Source organism: Gymnoscopelus braueri (assembly GCF_963280865.1).
Source record: "Gymnoscopelus braueri genome assembly, chromosome: 15".
NCBI classification, from domain to species: Eukaryota; Metazoa; Chordata; class Actinopteri; order Myctophiformes; family Myctophidae; genus Gymnoscopelus; species Gymnoscopelus braueri.
Genome location: NC_137620.1, coordinates 8,289,506 through 8,305,346, shown reverse-complemented (window position 1 = coordinate 8,305,346; position 15,841 = coordinate 8,289,506). Strand labels below are relative to the sequence as shown.

The window sequence follows — 15,841 nt, the reverse complement described above, 5'->3', positions numbered from 1 at the left end:
TCGAGGTCGGTGAATTTTATCATTTCATTTAGAATACTGTCTGCCCCACAGGCCTTCTTGGTTTTAAGTGTTTTTATTTTGTCTTGTAGTTCTTTTAGGTTGATTTGGGAATCTAGTGGATTCTGGTAGTCTTTTACGGCTGACTCTAGGTTTTGTAGTTTATCTTTTATTTGTTTTTGCTCTTTGTTCTTCTCGATTGGGCCAATGAGGCTAGAAAAATGGTTCACCCATATATCTCCATTTTGGATGGGTAGTTCGTCCTGTTTTAGCTTATTAAGTCTGTTCCAGTTTTCCCAGAAGCTGTTTGTCTGTATGGAATCCTCGATATCTTGCAGTTGGTTTCTAACATGTTGATCTCTTTTTTCTCTTACTGTATTCTTGTATTGTTTCAGTGTTTCCCCATATTGGAGACGTGTGTTGTGGTTGTCTGGGTCTCTGTGTTTTTGGTTTGATAGTTTCCTTAATTTTTTCCTGAGATTATTGCAGTCATTATCGTACCATTTGTCATTCTCAAAAAAATTTCTGGCTTTCCTGTTTGATACTTTTAGGTTTGCTAGTGAGGCTGTTAGTTCAAATATATGATTGAGGCCTTCTACTGCCCTGTTTACACTTTCACTGTTTTCTTCAAAGGTTTTTTCTAGGAACTGACAGAGGCGTACCGTCATAGAGGCCAATGGGGCCATGGCCCGGTCTGGAAAACTATGCTCCCCTATTTTATATATATATACAAAAATAAAAAATAAATCGTCTTTTTTTTCCTCTACCTGCGCAGTAGCTCCGCAGCCTCCGCCACCCCACCGTTCCCATTGTCAAGCGGCCCCAGCCAGACATGCTAATTGCCTCTAATAAACAAGTTGTGATCTTTGTGGCTGTGCTAAACATGTTCTGCAGGTTTTGGCTCTGCCGTCTGCCCTTATTGAAATGAAGGGTCGCTATGCTGTGTCCCTCGACTCGTCCTGTGTGCACTAACAGTCACTGCATGCACTGAATACCAGTGGTGGAAAAAGTACTCAAATGTTTTACTTAAACAAAAGTATCAATTCTGCGATGTAAAAATACTCTTTTACAAGTAAAAGTAAGGTATTCAAAATGTACTTGAGTAAAAGTAGAAAAGTATTGGTATCAAAATGTATTTAAAGTACCAAAAGTAAAAGTATACGGCTACTCATTATGCAGAAGGTCCCATTTCACAAGTTTTCAAATGTGAAAAAAAAGTTTTCTAACCCTTGATACTTTTACTTAAGTAAAACATTTGAGGATGGAACACACTGAGGGATGGGTAGAGTGTTGTTAATGTTGATTTATGGTCATTTAATGAATTAATTAAGCAAAAAAATCGCGCCCGCTTCGCGCGCGTACATGCACGCGCCGCAGTGGGTGGGGGGCCGGGGGGAAGGGGGGGAGTCATTAAGAATCTTGCCCGGTCCACGTTAGAACCCACCGTACGCGGCTGGGAACTGATCCAGTTGTGATTGGACTTGTTTTTGCCTAATAGCATTTTGGAAAGCTTCTGCGCTATGTTCATTCCATTTGTAACGTTTTCTTATAGTATGTAGTTTGTTTGGCGTTTGTTCTTTGTGTCTGTGTGTTGATCTGTATAGATAGGCTGTGGTTCTGTTGTGGTCTGACAGGGGTGTTTGCGGGCTGACTGTGAAAGCTCTGAGCGATGCCAGGTTTATGTCAGTGATAAAGTAATCTACCATGCTGTTTCCCAGGGATGAGCTGTATGTATGTCTACCGAAGGAGTCCCTTCGGAGTCTACCGTTAACGATGTACAGACCCAGTGAGCGACAGAGCTGTAGCAGTTGTGACCCATGTTTGTTTGTTGTTTTGTCGTGATTGTATCTCGGGGGACATGTTGGGGAGCTGATGTTTCCCCCTCCTGGTAAGTGTTTGTTTCCCTGTGTGTTGAGGGTGTCAGGCCCTTGTCCTGTTCTGGCATTTAGGTCTTCACAAATTACAATGTGACCGTGTGCCTGGAAACATTTTTTTCGGTTGTGGTAAGTTCCTTGTTTATTTCTAGCCAGATGGAAGAAGTTCCAGTTTTGACTAGCTTAATGGTGTGGATTAGTTCTGATTTGTACCATATTAGCATACCTCCAGAGTCCCTTCCCTGGGTGACTCCTGCCAGCTTTGTAGATGGTACCACGAGTTCTCTGTAGCCAGTAGGACAGCCAGTGGGGCCGTCCCCTCTGTGCCATGTCTCTTGTAGAACAATGATGTCTATGTTTGCAATCTCTTTGGCAAAGTCTGGGGTTCTGCTCTTGATGCCAAGGGCAGTCGACCTCAAACCTTGTATATTCCACGTACCACCCTGTTCATATTCCTCACACAACTTGACAGAGAAGGTATGTAAGGGGTCAGTGGGTTTCTTTCCTTCCTTAAATATGTTTGTTACAGTGAGTAGGCTGATTCAGTGGTGGTAACTAAGTACATTTATTCAAGTAGGCTACTGTACTTAAGTACAATTTTGGGGTATATCTTAACTTTACTGGAGTAGCCTAGACATTTTCAGTACTTTTATTTCTACTCCACTAACATCTCAGAGGCAAATATTGTACTTTTTACTCCCACTACGATGCGAAAACATTAGTTACTAATTACTTTATAGATTTTGATTAATACAAAACGTACTGTAACCACTTCAGCCCTATACATTTCCGTTATTTGAAAATAGCAGATCTACAAGTTCACAATGTGTTGTGGTGCGTTGCGTTGCATTGTGAGCTTGTAGATCAGCTATTTTCAAAAGATTTGTATACATTTATACTATTAAACAGGCCATTCTGCATAATGAGTACTTTGATACCGCTACTTTTACTCAAGTACATTTTAATTCCGGACTTTTACATGTAAGAATATTTCTACATTTACCTAAGTACGAAATGTGAGTACTTTTTCCATCACTGGCTGTATATTAAAGGCTGTTCCAGTCTAAAGTGCTGAAGAGAAACTAGAGGCTACGTATGTAACCCCAGTTTTTTTACCTTCGAAGTAATATGCTTACTTATGGGATAACATCGCCAGGGGGCGATGTTATCCCATAAGTAAGTATATTACGAAGAAGGGACAAGATAACCTAGCTTTGCTTTGAAATATGCTGTCATTTTAAATGTCTAATCAAAATATGTTTAATCAAATGATGTCTAAATGATGTGGAACTAAAACTGTTTACTGAGTCGATAGAGAGTCACTGAACTTTATCTGACATGTGATTGACTCACAGTGCCTTCTTCCTTTATGTCAACAGAAGGGTCAGCTAGGGGTCAGGGTTCAGCTAAAGGGGGGGTGGTTGTCATAATGAAATGGCAAAAAGCGATGGACTATAGCATAAATGAGGCTATATATTCCACATTCATACCACCCTGTTCATATTCCTCGCACAACTTGACAGAGAAGGTATGTAAGGGGTCAGTGGGTTTCTTTCCTTCCTTAAATATGTTTGTTACAGTAGGCTGATTCAGTGGTGGTAACTAAGTACATTTATTCAAGTAGGCTACTGTACTTAAGTACAATTTTGGGGTATATTTTTACTTTACTGGAGTAGCCTATACATTTTTAGTACTTTTACTTTTACTCTATAGCATAAGGCATGAGGCTATGGGTGTCATTGGTCATCGGACCAGTTTCATTGGATTTCATTGGATCAAATCGACAGGCTGTGTGGAAAACACACAGCCTAGGAAAACACACAGCCTAGGAAACAGGTGAATAGCCATACCTATTTTCGGCTATTTTCAAATGGCCGAAATGTAGCCTATAGAGCTGAAGTGTTTAATGTGTGTTTTTGTAATATTAGCCGAATCAAAATCTACAAAGTAACTATTAACTTTAGAGGTACAACATTTGCCTCTGAGATGTAGTGGAGTAGAAGTAAAAGTAGCCTACAGAAATTTGGAAATACTCTAGTACCTCACAATTGTACTTAAGAACAATACTTGAGTAAATGTACTTAGTTACTTTACACTACTGGATGATTGTTACAGTATGGCTGTATATTCAAGGTTGTTCCATCATGCTTTCGCACAGCTCTGTGCGCGCCGCGCTCTGCGGTCGTCACAAAACTCTCCAAGTGCGTCTTAATCCTGTAACACACTCCCCAGCACCCAAGCTAGTGAAAATAGCAGCAAGCTCGAGCTATTTTCACTACTTTTTGTTTTGTAATTTATGTCTTTGATAGGCCTATTTATGTTTTAATTCATGAAACTATTTTGAAAAAAATCATTGAATTTGTTTTGAATTCATGAAAAAAAAAAGCTGTTTTGAAATAATAATAATAATAATAATAATAATAATAATAATAATAATAATAATAATAATAATAATAATAGTAATAATAATAATAATAAAAAACAAAATGTTAAGGGATATTTACTCGTGACCCACAAATTGGTCCCGACCCAGTGTTTGGGAACCAGTGCTGTAACTTTGTGCCAGCGGAGCGTTAAGCTGGAGGCTTGCCATAGACATGTCTTTTAATTGTTTTAAATAGAGCACTGAAGTCTGAAGTAATTTACGCATCCTACAGGGTCGCAGTCCCCCCCCCCTTCTGTATTCCCATAGACGTGTTTAATATCGCGTCAAATAAGAACAGTGTTCCAAAAATAACATGAAACACATGATCCCAGCAAATTGACTCTTATGGATATGAAGCATCAACTGACGGTGAGAAAACGATAATGTTACTTCCGCCAAATTAGTTACATTTTCGCCGGAAACAGACTGTATCAAATATGAGTGACTGACTATCATAAACGATACCGAGAGGTATACTTTACCGAGAGGACCAAAAAGCAGTCAGTGGTGAAAAAAGTATTTATATATTTTTTTACTTAAGTAAAAGTATCAATACTGCAATGTAGAAATACTCTGTTACAAGAAAAAGTAGAAAGTACTCATTATGCAGAATGTCCCATTTCACAAGTTTTCAAATGCATAAAATGTATATATTTCTTTGAAAATAGCAGATACAATAGCAGCACAATACGTTGCATTGCGACGCATTGTGAGCTTGTAGATCTGCTATTTTCAAATGGCCGAAATAAGGGCTGAAGTGGTTAATGTATGTTTTGTAAAAATAATCAAGTAACTTGTTAGGACCAGTTTATAATATCTGTGTACAGAGATATATATTATAATGTGTGTATATAAGTTCTTTCTTTGATTTGTATTCATTTAATTGAATTCCTGCAATGTATTAATCCAATGTGTAATATGTCTGACAGTCCTTATCAGCTAGTAGAATTCCACTCCACTGTCTCCTCCTTTCTCCTGTCTTTTGATAATAAAGTGCTTGGCAGAGGGGAGGATGCGCCATTGTAAGTTGGGATCGTGTCCAGTGAGATACATGGTCGTTTACAATCCTCGTACGAGTAAAAGAGATCTCGTGTGTCACGTGTCTTTCTTTATCTGTGTGTGATCAACAGCAAGGGGGTTTAAGATAACGATCAAGAACCTATCATTTCACTGGTCCTTCGTGTCGGATTTCTACGTCGTTTTTGGAAGAGGAGAAGAGGACGCATCGCAAGTCTATCGATAGCCAGAGATCCAAGAGGGTCCTGCAAGCCCTGGGGTGTAAAGTCGCACCAGGCCGGTGTTCACCAGTCCGAAATCTTCTCTTCGACGAACGACTGCCGAAATCTGAACGTGATCACACGCCTATAAGAAACATGTAAGTGTGGTCCTTGTGTGGACATATTGTTGTTATTACTTAGGTGTAATATTGACAAGTGTGTTGTAGTTGTGCATAGATAAGCAACTACAGTTATAGTTGTGTTGTAGTGGCGGGGGCCACTGCATTTTATTAGCTGCAAGAGTATACTGAGAACGAGTTTTGTGTGAGTTCAAGAGAGAGTCACGGTAGTTAATAAGATAAAGAGTCTGATAACTCCCTCCAGAGGATTCAGTGATTTATCCTCTGGGGCAAGTCGACACGTGGTGGACCTTCCAGGGCATGATCCTTTTGTCTATGTTTAGTCTATATATCTTGTATAACCCCCATAAGACTCTCAGGGGTGTACGGTGTGTGGTTTGAATGTGATAAGTTAGCTGATCCCCTGGGCTAGTCCAACACGTGGTGAACGTGGTGAATATTTGGGTGTGATACAGTTTTTGACCAGTATACAGCAGTGCCTAGATAAAGTTTGAAATACTGTACACTCAGTTAGGATAAGAACAAGATCTTTACAGTGAATAAAATAATTTTTACACATTGAACAGAACATTATAAGAACCACACATATTTAAGTTTTCACCCACATAATAGTAATTGACTGCTAATATGGAGAAGGAAAAAGAAGATACAGGTGCTCCTGTGAAACAAGTGATTGTAGTCGATGTTACCAACGAAGGAGATAAGCCAAAGCAGGGCAAGAAGAGAGGCCAGCCAAGGGCCCCCAACTCATGTTTTAGGTGTGGTTGTATGGGCCACTTTGTGGCTGATTGTAGATCAAGCACAACAGTACATGGATGGGATGATACGAGGAAAGAGAAAGGCCAACCAAGGGCCCCCAACTCATGTTTTAGGTGTGGTTGTATGGGCCACTTTGTGGCTGATTGTAGATCAAGCACAACAGTACATGGATGGGATGATTAGAGAAGAGAGAAAGAGAAGAAGGTAGGAGGCTGTGCGCATTAGAGCGACAGCGAGAGAGAGAGAGTTTTGTAGTAAGAAGAACATGTTTTGTTTTGTCTAAAAGATGTGTAAATGAGAGAGTGGATTGTGCATTTTTCGTGATCTGTATGAATGCCCCACATAGATGCAGTAATCATTTGAACATTTCAAAATTCCATGTCGTGGTGCACAACGACATGGAAGGAGTGATGTTTAAATGAGAGTAAGAGTGTATGTATGTGTGTGGATGAATTTTTTTTTTTTTTAGTAACAACATGAGAATCACAGTACATGGCAGTACAGTCCACCTAGAAGTTATTTTTCTGCATGAAAGGAGGAAGAGAGAGAGTGTGCATGTGTGTTCAGGTGTTAGTGTACATGAATTGTAAGTGAATGTGGTGTTTGGGTGTAATACATATGTACTATATGTAAAGTGTGAAGGGTAGCAACAGTAGTGTGAACAAATGGGTTATGACGTGCGTGTGTGCTTGTATACGTGCATGTGTGTAGTTTCATGTACCGAAAAGACTGTGTGTGTTTGAAGCATGTGGAATGACGTCACTTACGTTGGAGAGTGTCAGGTACTGTGTGTGTGAGAGGAGTGAGTGTGTCTGTCTGACTGTCTGCATGTGTGTGTGTGTTCACATGTGTGCGTGAGTGTGTGAGTGTGTGTGTGGGTGCGTGTGCGTGTGAAGTCCAGCCAAGAAAGAACAGGAGAAGCCCAAATAATTTTCAGTTTAGAGTATTTTTACTCAGTTTGGGAACTTTAAAGTATCTGTACAAATTTTTTAAGTATTTCTACTCATTTGAGTATTCCACAAGGGCTTGTTAAGTCCAGCCAATTTCTCAAGGGAAATAGCAAATTTTTGAGGCCACGTTTCTCAGTTGTCTCACGCTATCTTTTGTGTTGATTTATTTTTGGGAGAATCTCCCACACACGTGAGGTATGTGTGGAAAACCACAAGTAAGCTCTTAAAGCACTTGAAGGTCACGGGCAATAAAGCATCTAGCTTCCTAGGCCACTCACTCAGCCTGACCATACTAATCCCTTTGTCCAAACTGAAAGATGTTAAGGCCTCTAGGTTTTTACTCCAAATGTCTCTTAACTAACCCATTAAGACCTGGAACCTGTGTAAATTATTGATATGTACTGAACCTCATCTCACTAAAGTTCGTTGCCAAGATGCATTTTCTACTTTGTTTATTTTTTGCTGCACAGTAGACTAGCAGAGGCACTTTTACGCCTGGGAAACGCTTATGTAGATAAGATTGCAAAGGAACCTAGTCGCGCTTCACATTGGGAGTTTTTATTTGTTATGTCTGCCACCAGTGACACAGACCATTTCACACTTAGGATCTGAAGTTGAGTCATGACCATAGGTCATATCTCAAACAGGAGGGATGGTACACATATAATAGTATAATTAAGCAGCATTTTCACACTTATAATTTTCAAAATTATGCTAAACAGTTTTGTACATGTTTTAGACAATGAAAAGGTAACGAAAGGCCATATGTAAGACTATTATTTCCACTTCTTGAAAAGTGATGATACTGTAAAACTAGATTGAAGTACAGATGTGTCAAAACGGCCATAGCCATAATGCGAATAAAGTCCAAAGTGCAAATTATCTGTCTAGTCTTTTCTCTCTCCCTACAGGGACTGAAGCACTGGTGATCTGCATGCCGTGATAAAGATCATCAAGCGAAAGGACCAGGACCAACTCTGCGCTGAGAGGGTCCGTTCCGAGTCCTGGTCACCAACACAAGAGCGTGAGACGTGGATTCACAAGAGCCACTGTAAATTGGTTCGAACATTATCAGACATTTAAGTAATAGGAGTGCTAAAGCCAGCAGCGGGTGGGGCCGAGCTGATAGCGCTACGGTCAGACCCAAACCTGGAGAAGACTCCCATTAGAATAATCCCCTTCCCCATTCCTATTACACTTAGAATTGAGAATGAAGCACCTCTGGTATTTTTGTGTGATTTTTATTATTTCTATGAGTGTATCATATATTTGTATTATTAAAGTTACTCGTAAATCGAGGAGTGTTGACGAAAATGTTACTCACCGCCTAAATGCTGGGTATATTTTTACGCTAATCAAATCGCTAAGACTAAAATGTGAATGTTTATGTTTGCACACATATAAATATATCTGCTTCACACAACTGGTCATGAGAAGTGACATGCCTCGAAATCCAATATCGCTGGTGAGCCTTGGGAGAAAATGACTTTGAACTAACAGCAGCTATTTGCCGTGTAAACCGTACCATCAGTTGAAATACGCCCTAAATAGCACTGTTAAGCCTGTATGTCACTCGGAAGCCTAACCTTTGTTATGTCCACGCTGGCTCTGTGAAGAAGGGTCAGATCAACGAACACAATTGTCAACAGACATTAATGCTGACTCCCCCGTGTTTGTTTAGATCAACTAAGAATTGGAGGTTGTAAGAAAAATACAATCTCACTGGTAATCCCGTGCCAATAAGGTTGGTTTGTCTCTCTTTCCCCATCTTGGAGTGGGAAAGCTTATGTTACGTGTAGAGACAATTAACTATAGACGTAGCCTGTTCCTCAATGTTACAATGACAATTTGAAGAGGCCCAAAACCGTGAGTTTGAGTCAGCGTCGTTAATGGCCGTCCAGAATAGATGGACTCTTGACCTTTTGACTGCTGCGAGTGGAGGGGTCTGCGTTTCTGATAAAAAGGACATGTGGTGTTTTTTTTTATTTCAGATGACATTAATTCCAAGAATGTTAGTGACGCAAAGCAAGACCATTAGTTATTCCTTTCAAGCCCTATTTGAGAGTGACATAGAAAGTTAGTCCCAAGGCCACTGGAAGCGAAGAGGCAAATGTTTGAGTTGTTGGGTTGATTAATAAAAATCCTGTTATGATGTTCATTTTGAAATGTGAAGGCAAGAAAAATGTGATTGATGTTCAGAAGTATTAATTAAATGAACAACAGGAGGGAATGTTAGGACCAGTTTATAATATCTGTGTACAGAGATATATATTATAATGTGTGTATATAAGTTCTTTCTTTGATTTGTATTCATTTAATTGAATTCCTGCAATGTATTAATCCAATGTGTAATATGTCTGACAGTCCTTATCAGCTAGTAGAATTCCACTCCACTGTCTCCTCCTTTCTCCTGTCTTTTGATAATAAAGTGCTTGGCAGAGGGGAGGATGCGCCATTGTAAGTTGGGATCGTGTCCAGTGAGATACATGGTCGTTTACAATCCTCGTACGAGTAAAAGAGATCTCGTGTGTCACGTGTCTTTCTTTATCTGTGTGTGATCAACAGCAAGGGGGTTTAAGATAACGATCAAGAACCTATCATAACTAGTAACTAAAGTTTTCAAATAATTGTAATGGAGGAAAAGTACAATATTTGCCTCTGAGTGAGATATTGTGGAGTAGAAGTAAAAGTGGTGACAACTGGAAAAAAGTAAAAGTAAATTAAAATTGTACTTAAGTACAGTACTTGAGTAAATGTACTTTGTTACTTTACACCACTGCAAGTAGTCCATTCCTGTAAACAAGGATGTTGAACTTTGATGTTGTGTGTGTGTGTGTGTGTGTGTGTGTGTGTGTGTGTGTGTGTGTGTGTGTGTGTGTGTGTGTGTGTGTGTGTGTGTGTGTGCACGTGTGCGTGCGTGCGTGTGTGGACAGAGAGAGATAGAGAAAGAGATAGAGAAATATATATATATATATATATATATATATATATATAATAGTGCATCTTTCTTCAAAAGCTTTGAGTCTTTGTAAACCACAATTCACACTTAGGTTCTAGTGCGTCACATGTAACTTCAAGTAGGAACGTAAGTGAGAGAGGAATGATAAAACTTCATGATGCAACTGTTCCTTTTGTACTGCAGTGGGTTGCTTCAGCTGTGTACAGTATAATGTTACACCATGTTTACCACAATGCAACTGTTTTCTAAATATGTCCGGAAACCTCCTGGCCATCCACGTCTGCTTTTTTAAATCTGTGTGTCAGTCTTATTTATTTTATTGTGATATGGATCCCCTTGGGTCTGAAATAAAAATTGAATTGAATTGAATTACACTTAACCACATACTTAGTAAAACAGACCTCAATTGCACTGTACTTGGTGCGTTCTTTTTCAATATACACCAAATCTTGTCCCCAAAAACAGAATGGGGATGCTGGGGTTCATGTGGTTCATGTGGTTAATTTGTACACCGCTGCATGACGGCGAAAATAACCGATCTACAAGTTCTCAACATGTCACATCACGACGTGTTGTGCGTTTGTAGATCGGCTACTTTTGGTGATTGACACCGTCGTACGACACGGTATAAACTAGACTTTCGTCTGCGTGTGCTTCCTCCCAGCGTGTGCTTCCTCCCAGCAGGCTCCAATCATCCCACATGGCCATTTTAGTACACATCCAGTTGCTCCTCTTCCTCGGCTCTTTGGTAGCTGCTCAGGACGACCTCGTGGTCAACACGCCTAACGGAGGGATCAGAGGTAAACTGGTCTCCACGCAGGACGAGGCCGTCAGGGCGTTCCTGGGGATTCCCTATGGAAAAGCCCCGGTGGGTGAACTGAGATTCCGCGCTCCTGAACCAGCAGGAGGGTGGGAGGGGGTCAAAGATGCCACGGAGTTCCCAAATACCTGTTACCAGCTTCCGGATACGAAGTTTCCAGGTACAAGACAAGAAACACGCATTCATGGCTATATATATGTACTTGTGAACATAAACACTGTTTCTCTGTATAGTGTCCCTACTGAAATGAAGGTTAACGTGTTGCATACGTACACGCATGCAAGCACAAACGCACACGCACACACACACACACACGTGCACACGCACACGTACACGCACACACAGGTCTGAAAACCCGTCAGCCCTGACGCCAACAGTTGATTGTCAGTCAGTCAGTCAGTCAGTCAGCTCAACTGCCTTATTCCACACACACACACACACACACACACACACACACACACACACACACACACACACACACACACACACACACACACACACACACACACACACACACACACACACACACACACACACACACACGCACAGGTCTGCAAGCCCGTCAGCCCTGACGCCAACAGTGGATTGTCAGTCAATCAGTCAGTCAGTCATTCAGTCAATCAATTAGCTCAACTGCCTTATTCCATCTTGTTGATTTGTTTATTCTTCCCAGGGTACAGTGGGGCAGAGATGTGGAACCCCACCACCCCCCTGAGTGAGGACTGTCTCTACCTCAATGTCTGGTCACCACGAGTCAACCACACCATGGCCTCCCCACTGGCTCCTGTACTGGTCTGGATCCATGGAGGCATGTTCAGCAGAGGGACTGCCTCTCTGGATATATATGACGGTCGCTTCCTGAGCCAGTCAGAAGGTGTGATTGTGGTGTCGATGAATTACAGGTAAGGCTTTGTGTAAAGCAATTGAGTACTATATAACTCTGATATATTATTATTATTATTACATTAATAACTAGAAAAAGTGCTTCTCGGAGCACAGGTCTCCGCCATGCAGGTCAGGTAGGTTATTGTGGATCAGCAATGTTCGGAATTCGCCAATCAGGATGGAATATGAAAAATCAGATGAAACCATCTTGATCACTTGACTATAGAAATAATGTGTACCGATTTGCATGATGTTTGGACACAATTTGTAGGAGTAATATAAAAAAGAAAATTGTTGCAAAAATCAGCCTCCTGGTGGCGCTATAATAGGGAAATGTTAAAAGGGTGGCATTTGTTCCTCAACGTAGTGCGAATCTGCATGCAAAGTTTCAGCGCAATAGGACGCTGCGTTCATGATTTGCGTCAATTTGTTGAAAACGGGCCACTCCGTATTAGTTGTTTCCTGTTTTGGGGGACCGCATGTTTGTCTCGTGTTGTGTAAAAGAAAAAAAAATGGGGGTGACTTCATATGCAATGACTTTTGACATATGCTACTGAATTATCCCCAAAAAAAAGTATTTAAAAAAAAGTAAACAAAAAAACGGGCCACTCCTGCAAACTTTAGATGTCAATCTTAGCCAATCAGGATGGAATATGAAAAATCAAACAGATCCGTCTTGTTCACATGACAGATCATGTGTACAGATTTGTGTGAAATTTGGATACAATCTGAAGGCTTAATATATATATTTTTTTTACATAAGTCGGCCTCCTTGTGGCGCTATAAAAGGCAAATGTGAAAAATGCAGGGGAAAGGTTTTTCCTTTAGAGATAATGCATACAAAGTTGTACACAGATTGGTGCAGTTTTAGGTAAAAAAAACTGCACCAAAAAAAAACATAACAACGGTGGCAGAGATTAGCTGTCCACAGACGGAGGGGGCGACAGACACGCACACGGACGGACGGACAGGGGGTAAAACATACTCTCGCCAGGCCGAAACAAAATGAAAGAAAAACCCTTCAATGAATAGTTGTGTCCAAACTGACTGACTGGTATACTGTATATGCACATACTGTAACCACTGTTTTTGATCTGTGACAGAGTCGGAGCACTGGGTTTCCTGTCACTTCCTGAGAGCAAGTCTATTCGTGGAAATGCAGGTCTACTAGACCAGCAACTGGCCCTCCGCTGGGTAACGGACAATATTGCTGCTTTTGGAGGGGACCCCTCTAAGGTACCGCTTTGTATTCATTATTTATTTCAATCCTTGTCCATAATGTAATTTATTAATGCAGATTTAATATATTTTAATTTACCATAAATACAATTAACAATTTTAACACCATGCATCAGCAATATAAGACTTTTCATGAGGGAAGCCTTGTTGTTACTGTATGTCCAGGTGACCTTGTTTGGGCAGAGCGCTGGGGCAGCGTCTGTTGGCTACCACCTTCTTTCCCCAGGCAGCCATGGACTCTTTCAGAGAGCAGTGATGCAAAGTGGTTCCCCTACTGCACCCTGGGCCTTTCTCAGTCAGATCAAGGCCTGGGAGAGGTAGTCTACATTATGTTGTGTGCTGGTTCGTCAGTTGAATCAGCTGTGAACTCATTCATTCAGCCAGTCATTCCTGTATTGTCTGTCTGTCTGTCTGTCTGTCTGTCTGTCTGTCTGTCTGTCTGTCTGTCTGTCTGTCTCTCACTCACTCACTCACTCACTCACACCACATCATAATTCTGTCTCCTAATTCATTGAAGTATATGACCGACACGAATACACTCACAATTAGAATTAGTGATTCATAGATAGAGTGTACCGGGTAGCAAACAAAGGCGAAAAAAACATTCATGCTCATTAAGAGAAGGGCACTCAGTCAGAAGAAATATAAACCCTTTCTTCAGCTATTCAACCGTGTTGAAGAGAGGAAGACAGTTCATTATTATTCAGAAGTAGTGACACACACGTCTCAAACACTGTTCTCAGATGCATGCACACTCAATTATGTTCACCATGGCTCATACTGCTCTCATTCATCTTCCGCCCTCTCCCTGTTTCCACCTCCCTTTCTTCATTTACATCCCTTCCTCTTTTCTCTCTTCTCTCTCTCGTTTCCTTACCTTTCATCTGTCTCTCACCCTTCCACATTCCCTCTCTCTCAATTTCCCCAATATCATCATCTTTCCTTCCTCCTTCCCTCCCTCTCTCCTCCGCACTCTCACTCCTCTCTGTCATTTCCTCTCATTCATCTCTTTTCTCAGGTCTGTGAGTCTTGGACGGCTGCTAGGCTGCCCGCTCTCCCCTGCAGCTGATCTGGAGGCGTGTCTGCAGAAGGCAGACCCGGAGGTCATCGTAAACCAGCAATATGGCGTTTCTCGTGAAATAGAGCTCCTAGGCCTGTCCTTCTTACCAACTGTAGATAACAACTTCCTACCAGCTGAACCAGAAGTAGGTGTGTGGGTGCAGTTTCTGCAAGGGTGATATTGCAATTTGTGGGTGTACAAATACTGTATGTGGGTGGGCCATGCAACAGTGCTTCACAGTAAAGGTGTGTTGAAGCATTAGGAAGATGATGTTGGTGTTTCCGCATGTTGAAATGTAGTGGATGTTGTGTACTTTCAAATGTGCATGTTTTGAATGGGAATCTGAAGCATGTTATAGCAAGCACACATTTAGGTTGAGCTTGAAACAAACTTCTATAGCTGGATCCAAAAGAATCAATACTACATTGATAGGTCCCCCTAAAAACTGACACATTTAAAATTTGTAAAAGCAAACTCTTATTTTGTTATCACTCATAAAGGTGCTTCTTCGCACTGGCAACTTCCTGAAGACAGATTTACTGATTGGCGTCAACCTAGATGAATCAACCTACTTCCTAATGTATGGATCACCAGGATATGACATCACCAGTGAGAGTCTGATCAGTAGGAGGGACTTCCTGGATGGGGTTGCCCTTGCAATGCCCGGAGCCAGTAATGTCACAGTGGAGACAGCTGCTTTCCTCTACACAGATTGGGCGGATGAGAATAATAGCACCACACTTCGAGACCATCTGGGTCACCTGGTTGGAGACCAGTACTTCGCTTGTCCTGTCTTAGACTTCAGTCTCAGGTAACTGATCCAGCCTACTCTGTTGATTTTAGGAAGCCTTGAAGTTAGGGAGGGCCATCACAAAGTCATCATTTTGAATCCCAGTTCAATTTCTTAGGATTTGATAGCACTTGCTGTGGGTACCTTGGACAGCTTTATGGAGTATAGGGAGACATGTGGAATTCCACTGTAATATCAATTCTATTTAATTGCTAGTGCTAAATGACACTGATAGGGGAAACCAAAGATACACGGGCATTGTGTGTCCCTCTGCATTCCTAAAACAAAAAGAAAAATCACACCCAGTGTGAAGTGGGCGGTGTGGTCACAGTGGTCATCACAGTGATGGAAGTTCACTTAAAGAAAAGTAATATTGTGGACCAACACCCCTAACTTAAAAAAAAACATTACTGTGTTTTTTTTTAAGTGCATAGTCCTATTTATAGGGCTATGCACAATTGTCATGTTTCACTAGCCAATCACAGTCCTGAATAGACTGTGATTGGCCAATCACGGTGCAGGGTTAGGGGGGTACACTGGTGGCCAATCACATCGCAGGGTTGGGGGGGTGCAAATCCCAAACCTCACATATAGGGGCGGTTTCACCGCCCAAAAAAAGTGTGCATGCTGTGCAGTCTAGAGTCAAAGTAATACAATATGGTCACCTCCTCTCCCAGGTATGCAGAACATGGAGGGAAACCCCGCCTCTACCAGTTTAACCACCAC

General features: G+C 41.2%; 1 protein-coding gene across 2 annotated transcripts in view; it reads left to right on the top strand.

Moving 5' to 3' along the window:
• Positions 1-2,068: 2,068 nt before the first annotated feature.
• Positions 2,069-15,841, top strand: part of LOC308101715 (acetylcholinesterase-like) — a 16,498-nt gene continuing 2,725 nt past the window's right edge. The window contains exons 1-8 of one of the 2 annotated variants that reach the window (XM_080451171.1): positions 2,069-2,348; positions 11,003-11,301; positions 11,815-12,043; positions 13,130-13,262; positions 13,431-13,582; positions 14,284-14,470; positions 14,826-15,136; positions 15,793-15,841. The exon at positions 15,793-15,841 is cut by the window's right edge and continues 161 nt beyond it. In XM_080451171.1, coding sequence (XP_080307297.1) covers positions 11,022-11,301; positions 11,815-12,043; positions 13,130-13,262; positions 13,431-13,582; positions 14,284-14,470; positions 14,826-15,136; positions 15,793-15,841 — 1,341 coding nt within the window. In that variant the 5' untranslated portion in view covers positions 2,069-2,348; positions 11,003-11,021. The remainder of the gene's footprint in view (positions 2,349-11,002; positions 11,302-11,814; positions 12,044-13,129; positions 13,263-13,430; positions 13,583-14,283; positions 14,471-14,825; positions 15,137-15,792) is intronic. The other variant, XM_080451172.1, reaches the window with a different exon arrangement.